This window comes from Pelobates fuscus, chromosome 5 (genome assembly GCF_036172605.1).
Source record: "Pelobates fuscus isolate aPelFus1 chromosome 5, aPelFus1.pri, whole genome shotgun sequence".
Classification (NCBI taxonomy): Eukaryota; Metazoa; Chordata; class Amphibia; order Anura; family Pelobatidae; genus Pelobates; species Pelobates fuscus.
The window spans coordinates 280826529-280844584 of record NC_086321.1 but is presented as its reverse complement, the minus strand read 5'-3'; the positions used below and the strand labels follow the sequence as shown (position 1 = coordinate 280844584).

Here is an 18056-nt window from a genome sequence, read left to right as displayed (position 1 = left end):
AGCCTGTATAAGCAGAAGGGGTGGGAAAGAACCAAGAGTCCATCAGACAGTCTTTCTTTAAGACAAAGGAAGCCCTGCTGTGAGCTTTCATTCCTTTAGGATCAAAGGAACAATCTGCATATGAAAGGCTTATAGTATTATGCTAAGTAAATTAGCCAATCACCTCCCCACCAGCAACTAGGACTTCACAACAAAAACTTTCACATCTGTTAAATCAATTGCCCTATCTTCTGTGTTTTCTACTGTCAGCCGTTTGCTGGTCAAGTCAGTCATATTATTAGATAAAAGTTTAAAAAACAACACCATTGCCCAAGTTCAGAGCATGATTTTCATTGTTTTCGTACATCACTGTGCACGTTGTGTGTGTGCGTGCTTGTTTTGTGTGTATATAAAATCTTCCATCTCGTGCGTTAAAAGTTCTGCTTCCTAGTAGTGTATATATATATATATATAGTTTTATTGTTTATTTTGTATATGTCTTAAGTAGATAATCTTGTAACTTTTGTATTGTTTGTGCTGCACAGGATATACTTGGAAATGTAAGAAAATTCTGTGTACTCTTTTCTTTAGGAAAACACTTTTTTATTCTGCATTGTCAGCTTGACAGAGACTGTGCATTGAATGGTTAATTGATGGTACACATGTCAAGACACAGCCATATTCAAGATTAAGCTCCAGCGCACAAATAAAAATAAATTTTTCAATCTTGTAAGGCTATTTAAAATTACCTCTCTCAGCAAACAAATATGGGTAATCAGTTCGTATGGCCATATTGTGTTAAACCCACCAATACGTCACAGTACCCCAATATCGGTGAGTCCTACACTAATTCCAATGTTTGAGACACATTAAATAGTGCTAGTGCTAAATAAGCTAAAGTGTATTTAACAACCAGTAAGGCCATGCTAGGCAGTTATAGGATTACTGCTCATGCTCTCCAACCATAGAGTAACCTTTAGAAAAACAGTTGTTGTTTTTTTACCTGAGGAACCCCTCAACTCTCTTGTTGGTTCTGACACAGAGTGTAAATGATATCACCTGTTCAATGTTGAGGAGCCAACATGAATCCCATAGAAAGAAATACATCCTACTGTGAACCTCCTTCCAGGCCAAACTCATTCCATTTCAGACACTATCCTCTGTTAGGAGCATAATGATAGAACAGCTCTATCGGACTCTAAATATGTTGAGTTTTTTTCCATTATTTTATCTATTTTACCCTTTCAGCATTAAAGATGCAGTGCCATTGAAAGCATTCATTTACCTGTTGGCCCACGTCACACATGGTTAGCTAAGCTATGCTAGAAAGCCCAATTGGCAGCAGTTGGTTATAGGAGTCCTGCTTATGGACTCCGACCTCAAGACTTCCACCAGAAAAACTGTTGTTTTTTCACCTGAGAAAATTCTCTGTTTCCTTGTTGGTCCTCACTCTGTGGTGAAACATCTACTGGGGTCTTCAGTCAGTCTCTTCTTCCTGTCACAGAGGGATTGTAAATCATGTCACCTGTTTAGGAACCAACATGACTCATTCTGTATAGTGTTGCAAAATAGCACCAGGGGATGAGCAGTTAGAAGGGACTCTAAACACATATAGGGCACATTTCAGCTTACATTATCCTTAGGAATACCATACCAACATCTGGTTTTACCACTAATTTTACCACCAAGTTTGCCTTTTGATTTTGTAATTTGCAGTTGTTTCCCAGAATGACTTGCAGTTTTTTTTTGTAAATATCTATGAACAGTATATATATATATATTTTTTTTTTTTTAGCTCAGATAGGGAATACTGCATAATATTTAGTAGTGATCATAATAACCCCCTGAATATTTTTGCGTGGAATGTACATATACATGACACATATAAATTGTATCCATTTACAGAATTTTCATATTGAAGTTTGGAGCTATCCCTGGACAGAACATTACACATTACACATTACATTAGTTCTCCTACATTTCATACATTTTAAAAAATAAATCGACCCTTTTTTATTCTCTAAAGAAAATCCCCATAGTTTTAAAATGGCAGAGATCACATGTAGCATGTAAATTATAGCTCAGGAAAAATACTTAACTGAAGTCTGTAAATCGTTAATGCCTGATAGATCGGAATGGCACAATACATTATTGATTTTTTACTTACCCTAAAAAAACAGTAGCAACCTGAAACCCGAAGCAGTTACAAATCTTTTCACATCAACCTTTAGTATAAAAATCTATTGCAGCAACATTTCTAATAAATAGCGCATAAGGCATACATCCGTTTTACGCATTTATAACACATTATGACTTTTTTCTTTTCTTTATAGGTAATATTTGCATTAAATCAGACTCTCTTGCAGCAAGAGAGCCTTCGAGCAGGCGTCCTACAGGCTCCTTACACCACAGAAGACCTCATCAAACATTACAACTGCGGAGATCTCAACTCAATTATTTTCAACCATGATTCTTCACAGGTATGTAACTTTACTGATATTGTCCGCTAAACTATTAATGTCTCTATGATGGACACCAGAACAATTGTCATAAAGAAACATTATATAGAAATGAATGTTTCTTTAATTTGACAAATCTTGTTTCCATAAGCTGATGTCAGGATCTGATATGTGATAGTACCAGCCTTTCCAGGTAACATAGAGAGATATCATAAATTAATAATCAAAGTATTTTTTAATGATTATTATTATATTAAACTATGATTCCATTAATTTGACATTATAACATTTAAAACAGTTACCATAGGGTACCTGAATGATAGCCCAAAATTTGTATTCCTTTACCAGGATTATGTGTATTTGTATGATAGGGTTTGGCACAATTTCCTTCTTAGGTAGTTGTCTAAGGCATGCCACCCAAGTGTCCCTTTCTAGGAGGGGCAGTCCCTATTTTGAACCTAAATCCTTCCGTTCCTTTTTTCTAAATTAATGTTCCTCTTTTCTAGGAGCTCCATATTGTTGGTGTGTCTGAGTGTATAAGAGAAATACACAGCAATAATACTCAAAGTAATGTGTCTTTAAACTACTAAACTATGTCTAGGAATCAGTTTGACTAAATAAGATACGGTGTTCTTGTTCTATATTAAAAAGTTAGTTGTATAAATTGTTGTTAGTAAGTTACCAACATTTTCTCAGAACAGCCCCATCCCTGGTCACAACTCCACTCACAACCCTAAAATGAAAGAGTCCATTTGACATGCTGAGAGGTAGGGCCTAATGTAAAGGTTTTTTTCATCTATCTGGTAGAGCCAGTTGACACTTTCAAAGTTTTGGTTGCATTCAAAATATCAAAATTGGTATCAACTAGGTCTTACATAAATAAATTATTTAATTTGTGTGAAAAATGTAGAAATTTAAGTTTTTAGCTCCAAATTAGATTATATTTTGCCTCTTTCATTTTATACATAAATGTACATTTATACATATACATACATTAAAAACAATGCCAAGCAAACAATTACAGATATAAATGAGGAACGTGTTTACAAACATTTGCCACATGGACAGGGAATTCTCGTTATGAATATTGAAGGGTCATGCCCTGGGACCAATCTGGTAGGTCCAACTGTTGACTTGGTCTGGTATTTCTTCAGACCAAATATTAGTTTCTCTCCGACCATGCATATAAGACTGGATTCTGAATAGGCAAATCACTAATGTCACAAAAGAAATGTCAAGCTAATATTTATATAAAGTAAACAGTTATAATAATCACTGGGAATCATAGCAGAAACACAACATCAACAGACAGTGTTGGTCTTTTACATTTTACAAAGTTTGGTAATTAAATTACAAATTATAGGCTTAAAGTATTCTTAAAATGAGCTATTTTCCCACTCTGGTATTCAAGCCTAAATCTGGAGGTGTCTCTTTGTCATTTAATCTAAAATTCACTAGTTAGTGATACACCTCTTTATTACTATAGCAGCCTGCATAATTGCCTAAATAAGAAAATGTAATGACCAGTTTACGTGGCCAACCCTTCTGTTAATCCTGACAAGCAGGGCCGGACTGGGAATTAAAAGCAGCCCTGGAAAAAAAATATTTACCAGCCCCATAATGCGTTGCGCCAGCATAGTGTGCAGATACAGTGTTAGAACAGATAACTTTAAATAAAAATTACTCTAATGTAAAAAGCGCACTCATAGCCTTCAAAATAAACAAAAGTGCAGATTTATTTTAAGCAGATGTGAATCCCTGGTGGTCGCAGTGCTGAGAGTGAACTCTAGCCCGTAGCTCCAGGGCTAGAGCTCACCCTCGTGAGAACTGGAGCGTTGCCGTGGAAGCTGCGGAAACGCTCTGTGCTCACGCGAGAAGGACCCAGGGGGCTGCTAGAGCTTCCCGGGTCCTCTCTTCCTCCCTCCCCTGCCGGCTGCCTGCACGGTGCCTGCGGAACGGGGAGGGAGATCGGCCGGCAGGGGAAAGTCTCGTGGGGGGGGGGGGGGGAATTGCCTCGTTGCCCCCCCATCCACCAGTGATATATAGAGCACCTATGTGCTATGTGTGTCTCTTTTTATCTCCAGCCCCTCTGTGTGCCTTTTTGTCTCCCCCCAGTCACGCTGTATGTTTCTTTCTCCCCCTCACTGCTCCACTGTGTCAATGTCTCCCCTCTCCTTCCCAGTCTCTCTCTCCCCCTTCTGCCTCTTTCTCCCCCTCCCTTGTGTGTCTCCTTCATTTCTCCCTCTTTGTCTCTCCCTCCTCCACACCTCTCTTCCTCCCCACTTTCCCAGTGTCTCTCCCTCCTCCCTTCCTCCCCACTTTCCCAGTGTCTCTCCCTCCTCCCTTCCACCCCACTTTCCCAGTGTCTCTCCCTCCTCCCTTCCTCCCCACTTTCCCAGTGTCTCTCCCTCCTCCCTTCCTCCCCACTTTCCCAGTGTCTCTCCCTCCTCCCTTCCTCCCCACTTTCCCAGTGTCTCTCCCTCCTCCCTTCCTCCCCACTTTCCCAGTGTCTCTCCCTCCTCCCTTCCTCCCCACTTTCCCAGTGTCTCTCCCTCCTCCCTTCCTCCCCACTTTCCCAGTGTCTCTCCCTCCTCCCTTCCTCCCCACTTTCCCAGTGTCTCTCCCTCCTCCCTTCCTCCCCACTTTCCCAGTGTATCTCCCTCCTCCCTTCCTCCCCACTTTCCCAGTGTATCTCCCTCCTCCCTTCCTCCCCACTTTCCCAGTGTATCTCCCTCCTCCCTTCCTCCCCACTTTCCCAGTGTATCTCCCTCCTCCCTTCCTCCCCACTTTCCCAGTGTATCTCCCTCCTCCCTTCCTCCCCACTTTCCCAGTGTATCTCCCTCCTCCCTTCCTCCCCACTTTCCCAGTGTATCTCCCTCCTCCCTTACTCCCCACTTTCCCAGTGTATCTCCCTCCTCCCTTCCTCCCCACTTTCCCAGTGTATCTCCCTCCTCCCTTCCTCCCCACTTTCCCAGTGTATCTCCCTCCTCCCTTCCTCCCCACTTTCCCAGTGTATCTCCCTCCTCCCTTCCTCCCCACTTTCCCAGTGTATCTCCCTCCTCCCTTCCTCCCCACTTTCCCAGTGTATCTCCCTCCTCCCTTCCTCCCCACTTCCCCAGTGTATCTCCCTCCTCCCTTCCTCCCCACTTCCCCAGTGTCTCTCCCTCCTCCCTTCCTCCCCACTTTCCCAGTGTCTCTCCCTCCTCCCTTCCTCCCCACTTTCCCAGTGTCTCTCCCTCCTCCCTTCCTCCCCACTTTCCCAGTGTCTCTCCCTCCTCCCTTCCTCCCCACTTTCCCAGTGTATCTCCCTCCTCCCTTCCTCCCCACTTTCCCAGTGTATCTCCCTCCTCCCTTCCTCCCCACTTTCCCAGTGTATCTCCCTCCTCCCTTCCTCCCCACTTTCCCAGTGTATCTCCCTCCTCCCTTCCTCCCCACTTTCCCAGTGTATCTCCCTCCTCCCTTCCTCCCCACTTTCCCAGTGTATCTCCCTCCTCCCTTCCTCCCCACTTTCCCAGTGTATCTCCCTCCTCCCTTCCTCCCCACTTTCCCAGTGTATCTCCCTCCTCCCTTCCTCCCCACTTTCCCAGTGTATCTCCCTCCTCCCTTCCTCCCCACTTTCCCAGTGTATCTCCCTCCTCCCTTCCTCCCCACTTCCCCAGTGTATCTCCCGCCTCCCTTCCTCCCCACTTTCCCAGTGTATCTCCCTCCTACCTTCCTCCCCACTTTCCCCGTGTATCTCCCTCCTCCCTTCCTCCCCACTTTCCCAGTGTATCTCCCTCCTCCCTTCCTCCCCACTTTCCCAGTGTATCTCCCTCCTCCCTTCCTCCCCACTTTCCCAGTGTATCTCCCTCCTCCCTTCCTCCCCACTTTCCCAGTGTATCTCCCTCCTCTCTTCCTCCCCACTTTCCCAGTGTCTCTCCCTCCTCTCTTCCTCCCCACTTTCCCAGTGTCTCTCCCTCCTCTCTTCCTCCCCACTTTCCCAGTGTCTCTCCCTCCTCTCTTCCTCCCCACTTTCCCAGTGTCTCTCCCTCCTCTCTTCCTCCCCACTTTCCCAGTGTCTCTCCCTCCTCTCTTCCTCCCCACTTTCCCAGTGTCTCTCCCTCCTCCCTTCCTCCCAAATTTCCCAGTGTCTCTCCCTCCTCCCTTCCTCCCCACTTTCCCAGTGTCTCTCCCTCCTCCCTTCCTCCCCACTTTCCCAGTGTCTCTCCCTCCTCCCTTCCTCCCCACTTTCCCAGTGTCTCTCCCTCCTCCCTTCCTCCCCACTTTCCCAGTGTCTCTCCCTCCTCCCTTCCTCCCCACTTTCCCAGTGTCTCTCCCTCCTCCCTTCCTCCCCACTTTCCCAGTGTCTCTCCCTCCTCCCTTCCTCCCCACTTTCCCAGTGTCTCTCCCTCCTCCCTTCCTCCCCACTTTCCCAGTGTCTCTCCCTCCTCCCTTCCTCCCCACTTTCCCAGTGTCTCTCCCTCCTCCCTTCCTCCCCACTTTCCCAGTGTCTCTCCCTCCTCCCTTCCTCCCCACTTTCCCAGTGTCTCTCCCTCCTCCCTTCCTCCCCACTTTCCCAGTGTCTCTCCCTCCTCCCTTCCTCCCCACTTTCCCAGTGTCTCTCCCTCCTCCCTTCCTCCCCACTTTCCCAGTGTCTCTCCCTCCTCCCTTCCTCCCCACTTTCCCAGTGTCTCTCCCTCCTCCCTTCCTCCCCACTTTCCCAGTGTCTCTCCCTCCTCCCTTCCTCCCCACTTTCCCAGTGTCTCTCCCTCCTCCCTTCCTCCCCACTTTCCCAGTGTCTCTCCCTCCTCCCTTCCTCCCCACTTTCCCAGTGTCTCTCCCTCCTCCCTTCCTCCCCACTTTCCCAGTGTCTCTCCCTCCTCCCTTCCTCCCCACTTTCCCAGTGTCTCTCCCTCCTCCCTTCCTCCCCACTTTCCCAGTGTATCTCCCTCCTCCCTTCCTCCCCACTTTCCCAGTGTATCTCCCTCCTCCCTTCCTCCCCACTTTCCCAGTGTATCTCCCTCCTCCCTTCCTCCCCACTTTCCCAGTGTATCTCCCTCCTCCCTTCCTCCCCACTTTCCCAGTGTATCTCCCTCCTCCCTTCCTCCCCACTTTCCCAGTGTATCTCCCTCCTCCCTTCCTCCCCACTTTCCCAGTGTATCTCCCTCCTCCCTTCCTCCCCACTTTCCCAGTGTATCTCCCTCCTCCCTTCCTCCCCACTTTCCCAGTGTATCTCCCTCCTCCCTTCCTCCCCACTTTCCCAGTGTATCTCCCTCCTCCCTTCCTCCCCACTTTCCCAGTGTATCTCCCTCCTCCCTTCCTCCCCACTTTCCCAGTGTATCTCCCTCCTCCCTTCCTCCCCACTTCCCCAGTGTATCTCCCTCCTCCCTTCCTCCCCACTTCCCCAGTGTCTCTCCCTCCTCCCTTCCTCCCCACTTTCCCAGTGTCTCTCCCTCCTCCCTTCCTCCCCACTTTCCCAGTGTCTCTCCCTCCTCCCTTCCTCCCCACTTTCCCAGTGTCTCTCCCTCCTCCCTTCCTCCCCACTTTCCCAGTGTATCTCCCTCCTCCCTTCCTCCCCACTTTCCCAGTGTATCTCCCTCCTCCCTTCCTCCCCACTTTCCCAGTGTATCTCCCTCCTCCCTTCCTCCCCACTTTCCCAGTGTATCTCCCTCCTCCCTTCCTCCCCACTTTCCCAGTGTATCTCCCTCCTCCCTTCCTCCCCACTTTCCCAGTGTATCTCCCTCCTCCCTTCCTCCCCACTTTCCCAGTGTATCTCCCTCCTCCCTTCCTCCCCACTTTCCCAGTGTATCTCCCTCCTCCCTTCCTCCCCACTTTCCCAGTGTATCTCCCTCCTCCCTTCCTCCCCACTTTCCCAGTGTATCTCCCTCCTCCCTTCCTCCCCACTTTCCCAGTGTATCTCCCTCCTCCCTTCCTCCCCACTTTCCCAGTGTATCTCCCTCCTCCCTTCCTCCCCACTTTCCCAGTGTATCTCCCTCCTCCCTTCCTCCCCACTTTCCCAGTGTATCTCCCTCCTCCCTTCTTTCCCAGTGTATCTCCCTCCTCCCTTCTTTCCCAGTGTATCTCCCTCCTCCCTTCCTCCCCACTTTCCCAGTGTATCTCCCTCCTCCCTTCCTCCCCACTTTCCCAGTGTATCTCCCTCCTCCCTTCCTCCCCACTTCCCCAGTGTATCTCCCTCCTCCCTTCCTCCCCACTTTCCCAGTGTATCTCCCTCCTCCCTTCCTCCCCACTTCCCCAGTGTATCTCCCTCCTCCCTTCCTCCCCACTTTCCCAGTGTATCTCCCTCCTCCCTTCCTCCCCACTTCCCCAGTGTATCTCCCGCCTCCCTTCCTCCCCACTTTCCCAGTGTATCTCCCTCCTACCTTCCTCCCCACTTTCCCCGTGTATCTCCCTCCTCCCTTCCTCCCCACTTTCCCAGTGTATCTCCCTCCTCCCTTCCTCCCCACTTTCCCAGTGTATCTCCCTCCTCCCTTCCTCCCCACTTTCCCAGTGTATCTCCCTCCTCCCTTCCTCCCCACTTTCCCAGTGTATCTCCCTCCTCTCTTCCTCCCCACTTTCCCAGTGCCTCTCCCTCCTTCCTTCCTCCCCACTTTCCCAGTGCCTCTCCCTCCTCCCTTCCTTCCCACTTTCCCAGTGTCTCTTCCTCCTCCCTTCCTTCCCACTTTCCCAGTGCCTCTCCCTCCTCTCTTCCTCCCCACTTTCCCAGTGCCTCTCCCTCCTCCCTTCCTCCCCACTTTCCCAGTGTCTCTCCCTCCTCTCTTCCTCCCCACTTTCCCAGTGTCTCTCCCCCCTCCCCACTTTCCCAGTGTCTCTCCCTCCTCCCCACTTTCCCAGTGTCTCTCCCTCCTCCCCACTTTCCCAGTGTCTCTCCCTCCTCCCCACTTTCCCAGTGTCTCTCCCTCCTCCCCACTTTCCCAGTGTCTCTCCCTCTCCCTTCCGCCCCACTTTCCCAGTGCCTCTCCCTCCACCATCTCTCTATTCCCCATCCCCATTTACCTAGAGAAGTCAGAGGGGGGCCGGCCGCGTTTCAGGCTGGAGCCGCCGGGCCGGGTGGCAGCCTCGCCGGTCCGGCGGCACTTCTGTCATTGATGATGCTGAGGGGGGAGGAGCATGTCTACCATGCTCCCTCGCGGTACCCACAATCCCCAGCACATTATGCTGTATCAGTATGATGCTGTGCTGGGGATTGTGGGTACCGCGAGGGAGCATGGTAGACATGCTCCTCCCCCCTCAGCATCATCAATGACAGAAGTGCCGCCGGACCGGCGAGGCTGCCACCCGGCCCGGCGGCTCCAGCCTGAAACACGGCCGGCCCCCTATGAGTGTGCCACCGGACCGGCCACCCGGTGGCACATATATGCGCAGCCCCCAGGTGCCGCAGCCCACCGGGAAATTTCCCGGTATCTCGGTGGGCCAGTCCGGCCCTGCTGACAAGGTTGTACCTAAAGATCCATTATAGTTGCTGCGTATACCATTAGCCCTCCCACTTGAGTTCCCCCCTTTACTGCTGAGCGCAGCATATTACTAATAAAAAAGCAGATATATACAGCGCTGACTCCTAAAATGGCAGAAAACTCTGGTACTTGGATACCCTAACAATCCAATGATACAAGACAGATAACAAAGAAAAAAATAGGTTGCGCCTAAACAGCAATATATCGTACTTGCATGGTAAAGTCTCAGAGAGTGATATTAACTTAGCTAGGTAGTTACAAAAGTAGTCTTTGTTGTTCAATATGTTCACCAGTTTGGGTATGCTCCGATATATGGAATGATAATAAATGACAAGAAAAAACAACAATAGTGTGATATTGTATATACCAAAAACAGATGCAATAATCTCATAAAAAATACACCCACAAACAAAGAACCCACTATTGGCTCTGTTGTACTTGCTTCTGACAATATAATCCTTATCACAGGATATGAGTTGGAGGATCAAACGGAATCTTTATAGGAACAAAGGTACATCATAGCGTGCTCTAAGGACGTGCGCATCTCATATGTAATACATAAAAGGAACGTTCAACTAGTGCAATTAAATAAGAAAAGGATAAACTACACTCAAAAACAAAAATTCAGCTCTAGTGTAATCATGTAACAATTCATTCTTAGTGTAATCATGAAGTGGTATAATTTGATAATTTTTTTATCAAATGATTGCAGCTGTTTTTGGTATATACAATATCACACTATTGTCGTTTTTTCTTGTCATTTATTATCATTCCATATATCGGAGCATACCCAAACTGGTGAACATATTGAACTACATAGTGCAACCACCATCTCTATCTAAGAACTATCTTGGGTCACACAACAAGGACTACTTTTGTAACTACCTAACTAAGTTACTTTCACTCTTTGAGACTTTACTATTCAAGTACCATATATTGCTGTTTCGGCGCAACCTGTTTTTTTTTTCTTTGTTACAGCATGTTACTGCCCGAGGCACAATAGATTATGACATGATCTGGATCCTTGCTTGGAAAAGCAAGGTATTGAATGACTATTTAGTGTTAGGATGTGAGTAGTGTGTGTTGTTTTTTTGTATCTTCCTTCTATTTGTTTGCATATTTAATAAAGAGTTTGTTGCACTTTTTACTTTTTGGGATTTCTGTACAAGGTTACTGATGAACCAAGCCATTTTTATTCTACCCAGGTTCCCAATTTTATTAATGCTACCTTACCAAGTCAAGAAAGAATAACTGCACAAGAGATCGATAATTATTTCCGACAAGAGCTGATATACAAGAGAAATGAGAGGATGGGGCACAGAGTTAAAAATCTTCTCGAAGAGTTCCCGGACAAAAGCTTTTTCTTTGCGTTCGGGGCAGGTAAGTAGTGTTATTATTCAATAGAATTAAAAATGGATATTAAACTGTCTGTCCCATGCATGCTGTTTACATTACCATCTATTGAAATTGTAGTGGAACTGTGGGGACAATGACCCCCTATTTTTCTAATGTATTATACAGAAAATGATACGAAAGGTGCACAATTTAGTGGGTGTGGATGCAATTGCAGACAGACTTCTCCAAATCAGGTCCATTTTGGTCCATGAGTTCTATTTCTATCCTATTAATCCCTTTTCACCAGGGGTTTAAGGAATAGGAGAAGCAATCAGTGATCTTGATTAAGTATGTTTTACAGTACTAGATGTTTGAATGCTTTAGATTAAATCATTTAAAATAAGACTTTTGGGACATTTATTAGGAAAGTTGCTTTTACCTGTATTGATTTTTAATGCCAGAAGGGGTGAATAACAGTGGAAAGTTAATAACTCCATGTTTATTTTACTTTTTCTATTTATTTATTTATTTATTTACTTATAAAATATATTTTACCAGGATGGATACATTGAGATTTCTCTTGTTTTCAAGTATGTCCTGGGTCCACAAAACATTGCATTGTTACAATAGGGTACGATATTACAAAAATACAATATACAAACAATATATATATACATACACATATATAAATTTAACACATAACAGGTAATAAATATATTCAACCATGACAGGTGCATTCTGTGCTGAGGTATATTGCCATAGATCTCTTAAAAGATTTTAGATTGAAGATTTCACTGTGTCCCTGAGGTTATTCCATAATTGCGGTGCTCTGTAGGAAAAGAAGGATTGAGACACTATTGCGGTATGCTAAATATCGTGCTAGTACTGGATCGGAGGTTATAGGAGGTGGGAACAGCTGGGGAGAGAATTCTCCTCAGGTAGGGGGGAGCTTCTCAGAAATGGTCTTATGCACAAGGCTGGAAAGATGAAGAGTGCGTCGGGATTCCAGCGACATCTAGTTTAGCTCTTTTAACATGTCACAGTGGTGGGCAAAGTAATTACATTTTAGTACAAAGCAGCAGAATGAATTATATAATGTATTAAGTTTATTAAGGTGGGTTATCTGTTTACCTACTGTGGGGCTTAGGCAGGATTTGTTTCTGTAAAGGGCACCTAGTTTTGGGTAAAGTTTTGAAGAGATTTTTTCAATGTGAAGGCCGAAGGATAGATTGGGGTCTAGCAACATGCCTAGATATTTAAAAGAGCAGACTGCTGTCAGTGTGCTATTTGAATTTGTTCTGATACACAGTTGTTGATTTTGTTGTTTACATAATTTAGGTAAAGTTCCAAAGATCATTGTAACAGTTTTGTCATGGAAGAGTTTGTTATCTGCTATCCAGTTTTCTACCTCGGTAAATTGGTTTTGGAGCACTGCCTTAAGCTGAGGTAGTTTGGGTTTACTAGCGTAGATTACAGTGTCGTCTGCATACATGTGTACAGTTGTGGATTTGCAGACATTAGGCAGATCATTTATAAATAATGTGAATAGCAGGGGGCCGAGTATGGAGCCTTGGGGAACACCACAAGTGACTGGAAGAGGGAGGGAAGCGCTATCAGAAATAGTCCCATATTGCAATCGGCCTGAAACATACGATCAAAGCCAGGTTAGCAGATGATCACCAGTGCCTGAGTTTTTAAGGTTTTGCTAAATAATGCCATGGTCTACAGTGTCAAATGCCTTGACAAAATCAAGAAAAATAGCTCCAGTTAAGTCTCCTTGTTTCATGCCAATTTGGAATTCATTGCAAACCTTTAAGGGACAGTCAAAGTTGAGTGATTTGGACAAAAGTCTGATTGATCAGGGGTCAGATAATTTGATCGTTAATAATATTCACATAGTTGCGTATGGATGCATTTTTCCAAGATTTTTGACTGAAGTTGTTCAGTTTGCAAAATGGTCATAGACCAATGTGCAGAGTCAGTAAGGTCCAGATTCTCAGCCACAGACCATCTGGGTAGTTCAGAAGAACGCTCCATCCAGCTAGCCTACTGTAACACCCTTGGTGCAAGTGGGGTCCTCTAAAAAGGGCTGTTTTTGCCACCCATTAAAGTGGAGGTTTGTTCTCCTCCAGCCAGCCCCATCACAAAGATCTTGATGATAGTCAATCTTCGGCACGCTAGATTTTGTAGACTACATCTCTCCTGATGCTTTGCCAGCTATATGGCTGTATGAGCATTATGAGACATGTAGTCCACATCATCTGAGGTGCCGAAGGTTACCTACCCTCATCTAGAGCACAGTAACATTCAGCAACATGGAAAAAAAAAAGTATGTTAATACAATGTACCTTGTGCCTGCTGGAGGAGGAAGCACTGTCAAGCCACCACTGATAAGTTGGCCATACTACAGCTATGTCCAGTGTTCGCTGGAATGCCAATTCTGATTTCTTCTAAATGCAATTTCCAGGGATGCTCACCATTTTTAAAGTTAATTGACTACACGAGAGATACATTTTTTTATTTAGTGCCATAATGCCATTTGTCCTTGGCAAAGAATGGGGAATTTGGCTGCATGCACGTCATTCGTTGAATTAATCCATTTAAAACCCTTTAATAAAAAGAAAATAAACAGTGTATAAAAAGATGTTGTTAAGATGTTGAAAGTCTTCGAGTATAAAAGATCCATGTCAAGACATTTGTATCAAGTTACACAGCGGTTTGTGTCAAACCATGTGGAAGAATCATAAACTGATTGCTTGATCATTAGTGTACACAATAGAGACTGATTTTCACAAAGTGTCTTGATTTATCTGTAATTAATTATGCTTTATGCACTTTAAAGGCGACCACTTTATTGTGTGCTTCCTTTTTAACATCTAAAAGCATGGCAGAACAACGTTCCCCGGGGTTGTACATACGTGAACATCATTATTGATCTTGGCATTTTATATTATATATTTTTCTTTAATGCACAACCGTGTGGCTCTTTCTATTGTCAACACGTTTGACATGTACTGTCTGATGATATTCCACTTTAAGTCTAATTTGTAGGTCACACTGAAATGTAGAACATTGCTAACATTCACACTATGTTATTGTGTTATAATCATAACACGTTGACATTTTGCTTGACGGGGGTGCATATGTACGATGGAATGATAAGTTAATAACAAATACGACATGAGTACAAAAGTAAATATCATAATAATAGAAGAAGAAAGCATGATATAGTGCATCTGAAAAAGCCGTTTAGTGATTGTGTAGGTGGATAATAGTCACACACACATGCCCTTGGAGGCTTAAAGGATCACTTAGAGGAATACACCATTCCTAGAGGATTTTCAGATTCAATATGTAGGATTATCTAGGTGAGACAAATCATCTGCACATTGGGGATTGTGTATAAAGGGACTTCTTTGAGAATTGAGACTCAGTTAGTGTTTGTGCAAATTATTATTTGTTTCTTTTATATTCAACTGGGTGATGTATCAAGGATCCTTGTGAACACACTGGGAGGAAGACAACCCCTTAACACACATGATGGCTCTATGATCTCATTCCGAAAAGTCAATGAAAACAGAGAGTAGATCACTTTAGCATTTTCCCCAACTAACTCTTTGTTGTGATATTGCATAGTGCTTTAAATTATATAGAACTCCCAAAAGGCTTTCCATACATTTTTATGCATTTTCATTTTAAACGTTAAACAATTTGTTATACAGAACGATCTACAGGTTGTGCACAGAGAAGATCCCACAGAGCCCTAAGCAGGATACTAGTGTGCCCCTTCACCCGCTTCATGCTTTACATAGGGGTTTACATAACCCCTGGGCTCTAGGCTACTGCCTATGGTCGCCTTACTATTAATCCTGCTCTGGTTCTGTATCAGTGTTCACACATGTACAAACCTGACGGTCCTCACTTCAGAGATGTGTGTTTGTACTTAGCACCACATAGTCAGCATGTTAAGTTCTAGTGAATAGTTACTGTTAAGATGCAGCATACCCTGCCCAACGCATTTGTCTTCATTGCAGATGGCCTCAGATGAATAAGAGCGCTATCAGTCGATTGACACAAACCTATTACTTATTACTTCCTGTATTGCATTAAACAGATAATTTACAAATGTGAGAGACTTTAGAGACTATACAAATTCGAAATCCAGCTCTCATATTGAAGGGGGATGGATAGATCGATAAATGTGTGTTCCACTTCCGCTGCATTGATTACATATCCTGACTAGTTTTTTTATTTATTTTTTTAGATTTTGTCAGTGTAGGGACTGGCAAAAATAATTCTGTTCCAGAAAACTCCAAATGAAGTGATCTCACTTAGCTCTCATACGAAATGATCTCTTGCAGACATATTCCCAAATGTGATTAAAAACACTGTCTCGTCAGTGCCCTGAGATCACCACTGGCTGATAATGCAAAGCTAGCCTTCCTGAAATAACTTTGGCCATTTAATAAGGTGAACTGGGGCTTGGCAGCTGAACTCAGTGCCCCTTTGTAACCTGCTGAGTTCAAAAGAAGGTATATTGACAGCTGCCATAAGCAGCTGAACTTAGGGGGAAAAAACTTGTAGTTCACTTAAAATCACTTACAGATCAAATATACCCAATACCCACCTGTGTGGCTTTGTTAACATGTCCAGTTTTAGTATACATGTCAGTGACAGCTATCAATGATTGTTGGCCTTTGGCATTACACCTGCTGAGGACCACATATCGTAAAATTCTTGCCTAGTGAATTCCTTCACTAGAACTTTTTGGGAACTTAGATGCTAACCCTGAGGGCAAGGGGGACTATTAGTAACAATAAAGCAATTACAAAAAAAAAAAAGACTAGGGTGGGATAAGATACTTACAAAAGGTTATTTAAGCTATGTCTGAAGTCGTTATGATATTATTATTATTATTTTATTATTTGTGTAGCACCAGCAAATTCCCTAGTGTTGTACAATGGGTATGAACATTTATTGTATGACTGTTTTTGGTATTTATTATGATTATGTGGACCATTTTTGTTCTCCAACTAAATATGTGTAGTATGTATGGAAGAAGTAATAAAATATGTATGGTTAAATATTTATTGAGAATCAATGGTAGAAAAGGGGAAATTGCTGGTTATCATAGTAGTATATGGAGACAAAGGATGATTCTCTTTAGTAAGGCGTTAAATATTAATTGATGTGTATTAATATAAAAGAGCTACAATGTTTAGATGTAATCTGTGTGTTTGAAATACTAGGTAATGCTGTGCAAGTGCTATTGTTAAACTTCATACATCTAATTGAAGTTATTGTTCTATATCCTTTGCAGGACACTTCTTAGGAAACAATACAGTCATTGATGTGCTAAAACGATATGGCTACAATGTGCAACACACACCTGCTGGCAGGTCAATCCTCAAGTAAGTTGCTTTTTTATATTACCAAAAAACTAATAAGGTTCTACTGAACATCTGTCTATTCCAGCAAATATTTAGGATGTAGACCTCTTCTAGTAACAAGAAAATTAGTTAGCGACTTCAATCAATCCCTGCTGCATTCCTCTCAAAATTTCATATGGACAAAGAGGATACTTTAATTTTAGGGGTGTGGATGAGGGTATGGCGAGAGACAGGGCTGTGTGTGACTTACTGACAATTTACGCAACTAAAGAAGAACAATTTATCTTATTTACACAAACTGATTTGTTAAAAAAAAATATTCTGTAACTATTATTTATTTGGAGCTCTGTTATACATTCAGACATTCCAACAATATGGAGCTCCTTGAAAAAAAAAAGAGACAATATGATAAAAAAAAAAAAAGAGGAATAGAGGGCTTTGGGCCCAAAATAAGGACTGTTCTTCTTAAATAGGGACTCTTGGGAGACATGCTGATTGGGCATAGCCTTCAGTGGAATAATTAGTTGCAATACATGTGTACATGATATGTCACATTTGCAGCTATTTTCTTACAGTAGTAAATAAAATGTATCTTGCACATGCGTATTACTCACAGTAATGTGCCTTCCTGACATTAGGACATGCTGTGCCATCCTACAAAAGGAGAGCTTTAACACTGTTTGGGCGGCATAGCCTGGCTTAAAAATTGGGCCCTCCCTACAGCCTCTACACTTATTCTACTCACCGGATCTGGTTGACAACTAAAGCAGTCCCCCTGCAGCCAATCCCTACAGTCGAGTCATGTAATCGTGATGACACCTTGATCACATGACTCGGACCAGCTGAATTGCAAGATTGCCTACAGGGGGCAGAATTGTGACAGTTACAGTAAAAAGTGCTATTTAGAAAATAACAAAATGTCTTAAATTTATTTTTAGATTTTATTCATATTAAGTTGTGCTAAATATATAAAAATTTGATGTGAAATGAAAGCCTTATTTCTCTTGAACAAAATGATAATGGAGCTTCAGTTAGGAAAAAGGGCAAATTACTAATTTGTTAAATGTGAGTTTACAGAGAAAGAGGTTCTATTTCAATTGTCAAAAGTAAAGACAAATAAGTCAATGGGACCTGATGGAATACACCCAAAGCTATTAAAAGGGCTTAGTGGTGTACTAGCAAAACCATTAACAGATTTATTTAACCAATCATTGATAACAGGAGTAGTCCCAGAAGATTGGAAGTTAGCGAATGTTGTGCCCATTCACAAGAAAGGTAATAGGGAGGAGTCGGGCAACTATAGGCCAGTAAGCCTTACTTCAGTAGTGGGGAAAGTGATGGAAACCATGTTAAAGGATAGGATTGTTGAACATCTAAAAACACATGGATTTCAAGATCAGAGACAACACGGGTTTACTTCAGGGAGATCATGCCAAACTAAT

General features: G+C 43.7%; 1 protein-coding gene across 1 annotated transcript in view; it reads left to right on the top strand.

Annotated features, from left to right (window-relative positions):
- The window catches only part of TRABD2A (TraB domain containing 2A), an 87379-nt gene that overhangs the window by 61287 nt on the left and 8036 nt on the right, over positions 1-18056 (top strand). Inside the window, exons 3-5 of the mRNA XM_063457286.1 lie at positions 2313-2459; positions 11095-11269; positions 16545-16635. Of these exons, the coding sequence (XP_063313356.1) occupies positions 2313-2459; positions 11095-11269; positions 16545-16635 (413 nt within the window). The remainder of the gene's footprint in view (positions 1-2312; positions 2460-11094; positions 11270-16544; positions 16636-18056) is intronic.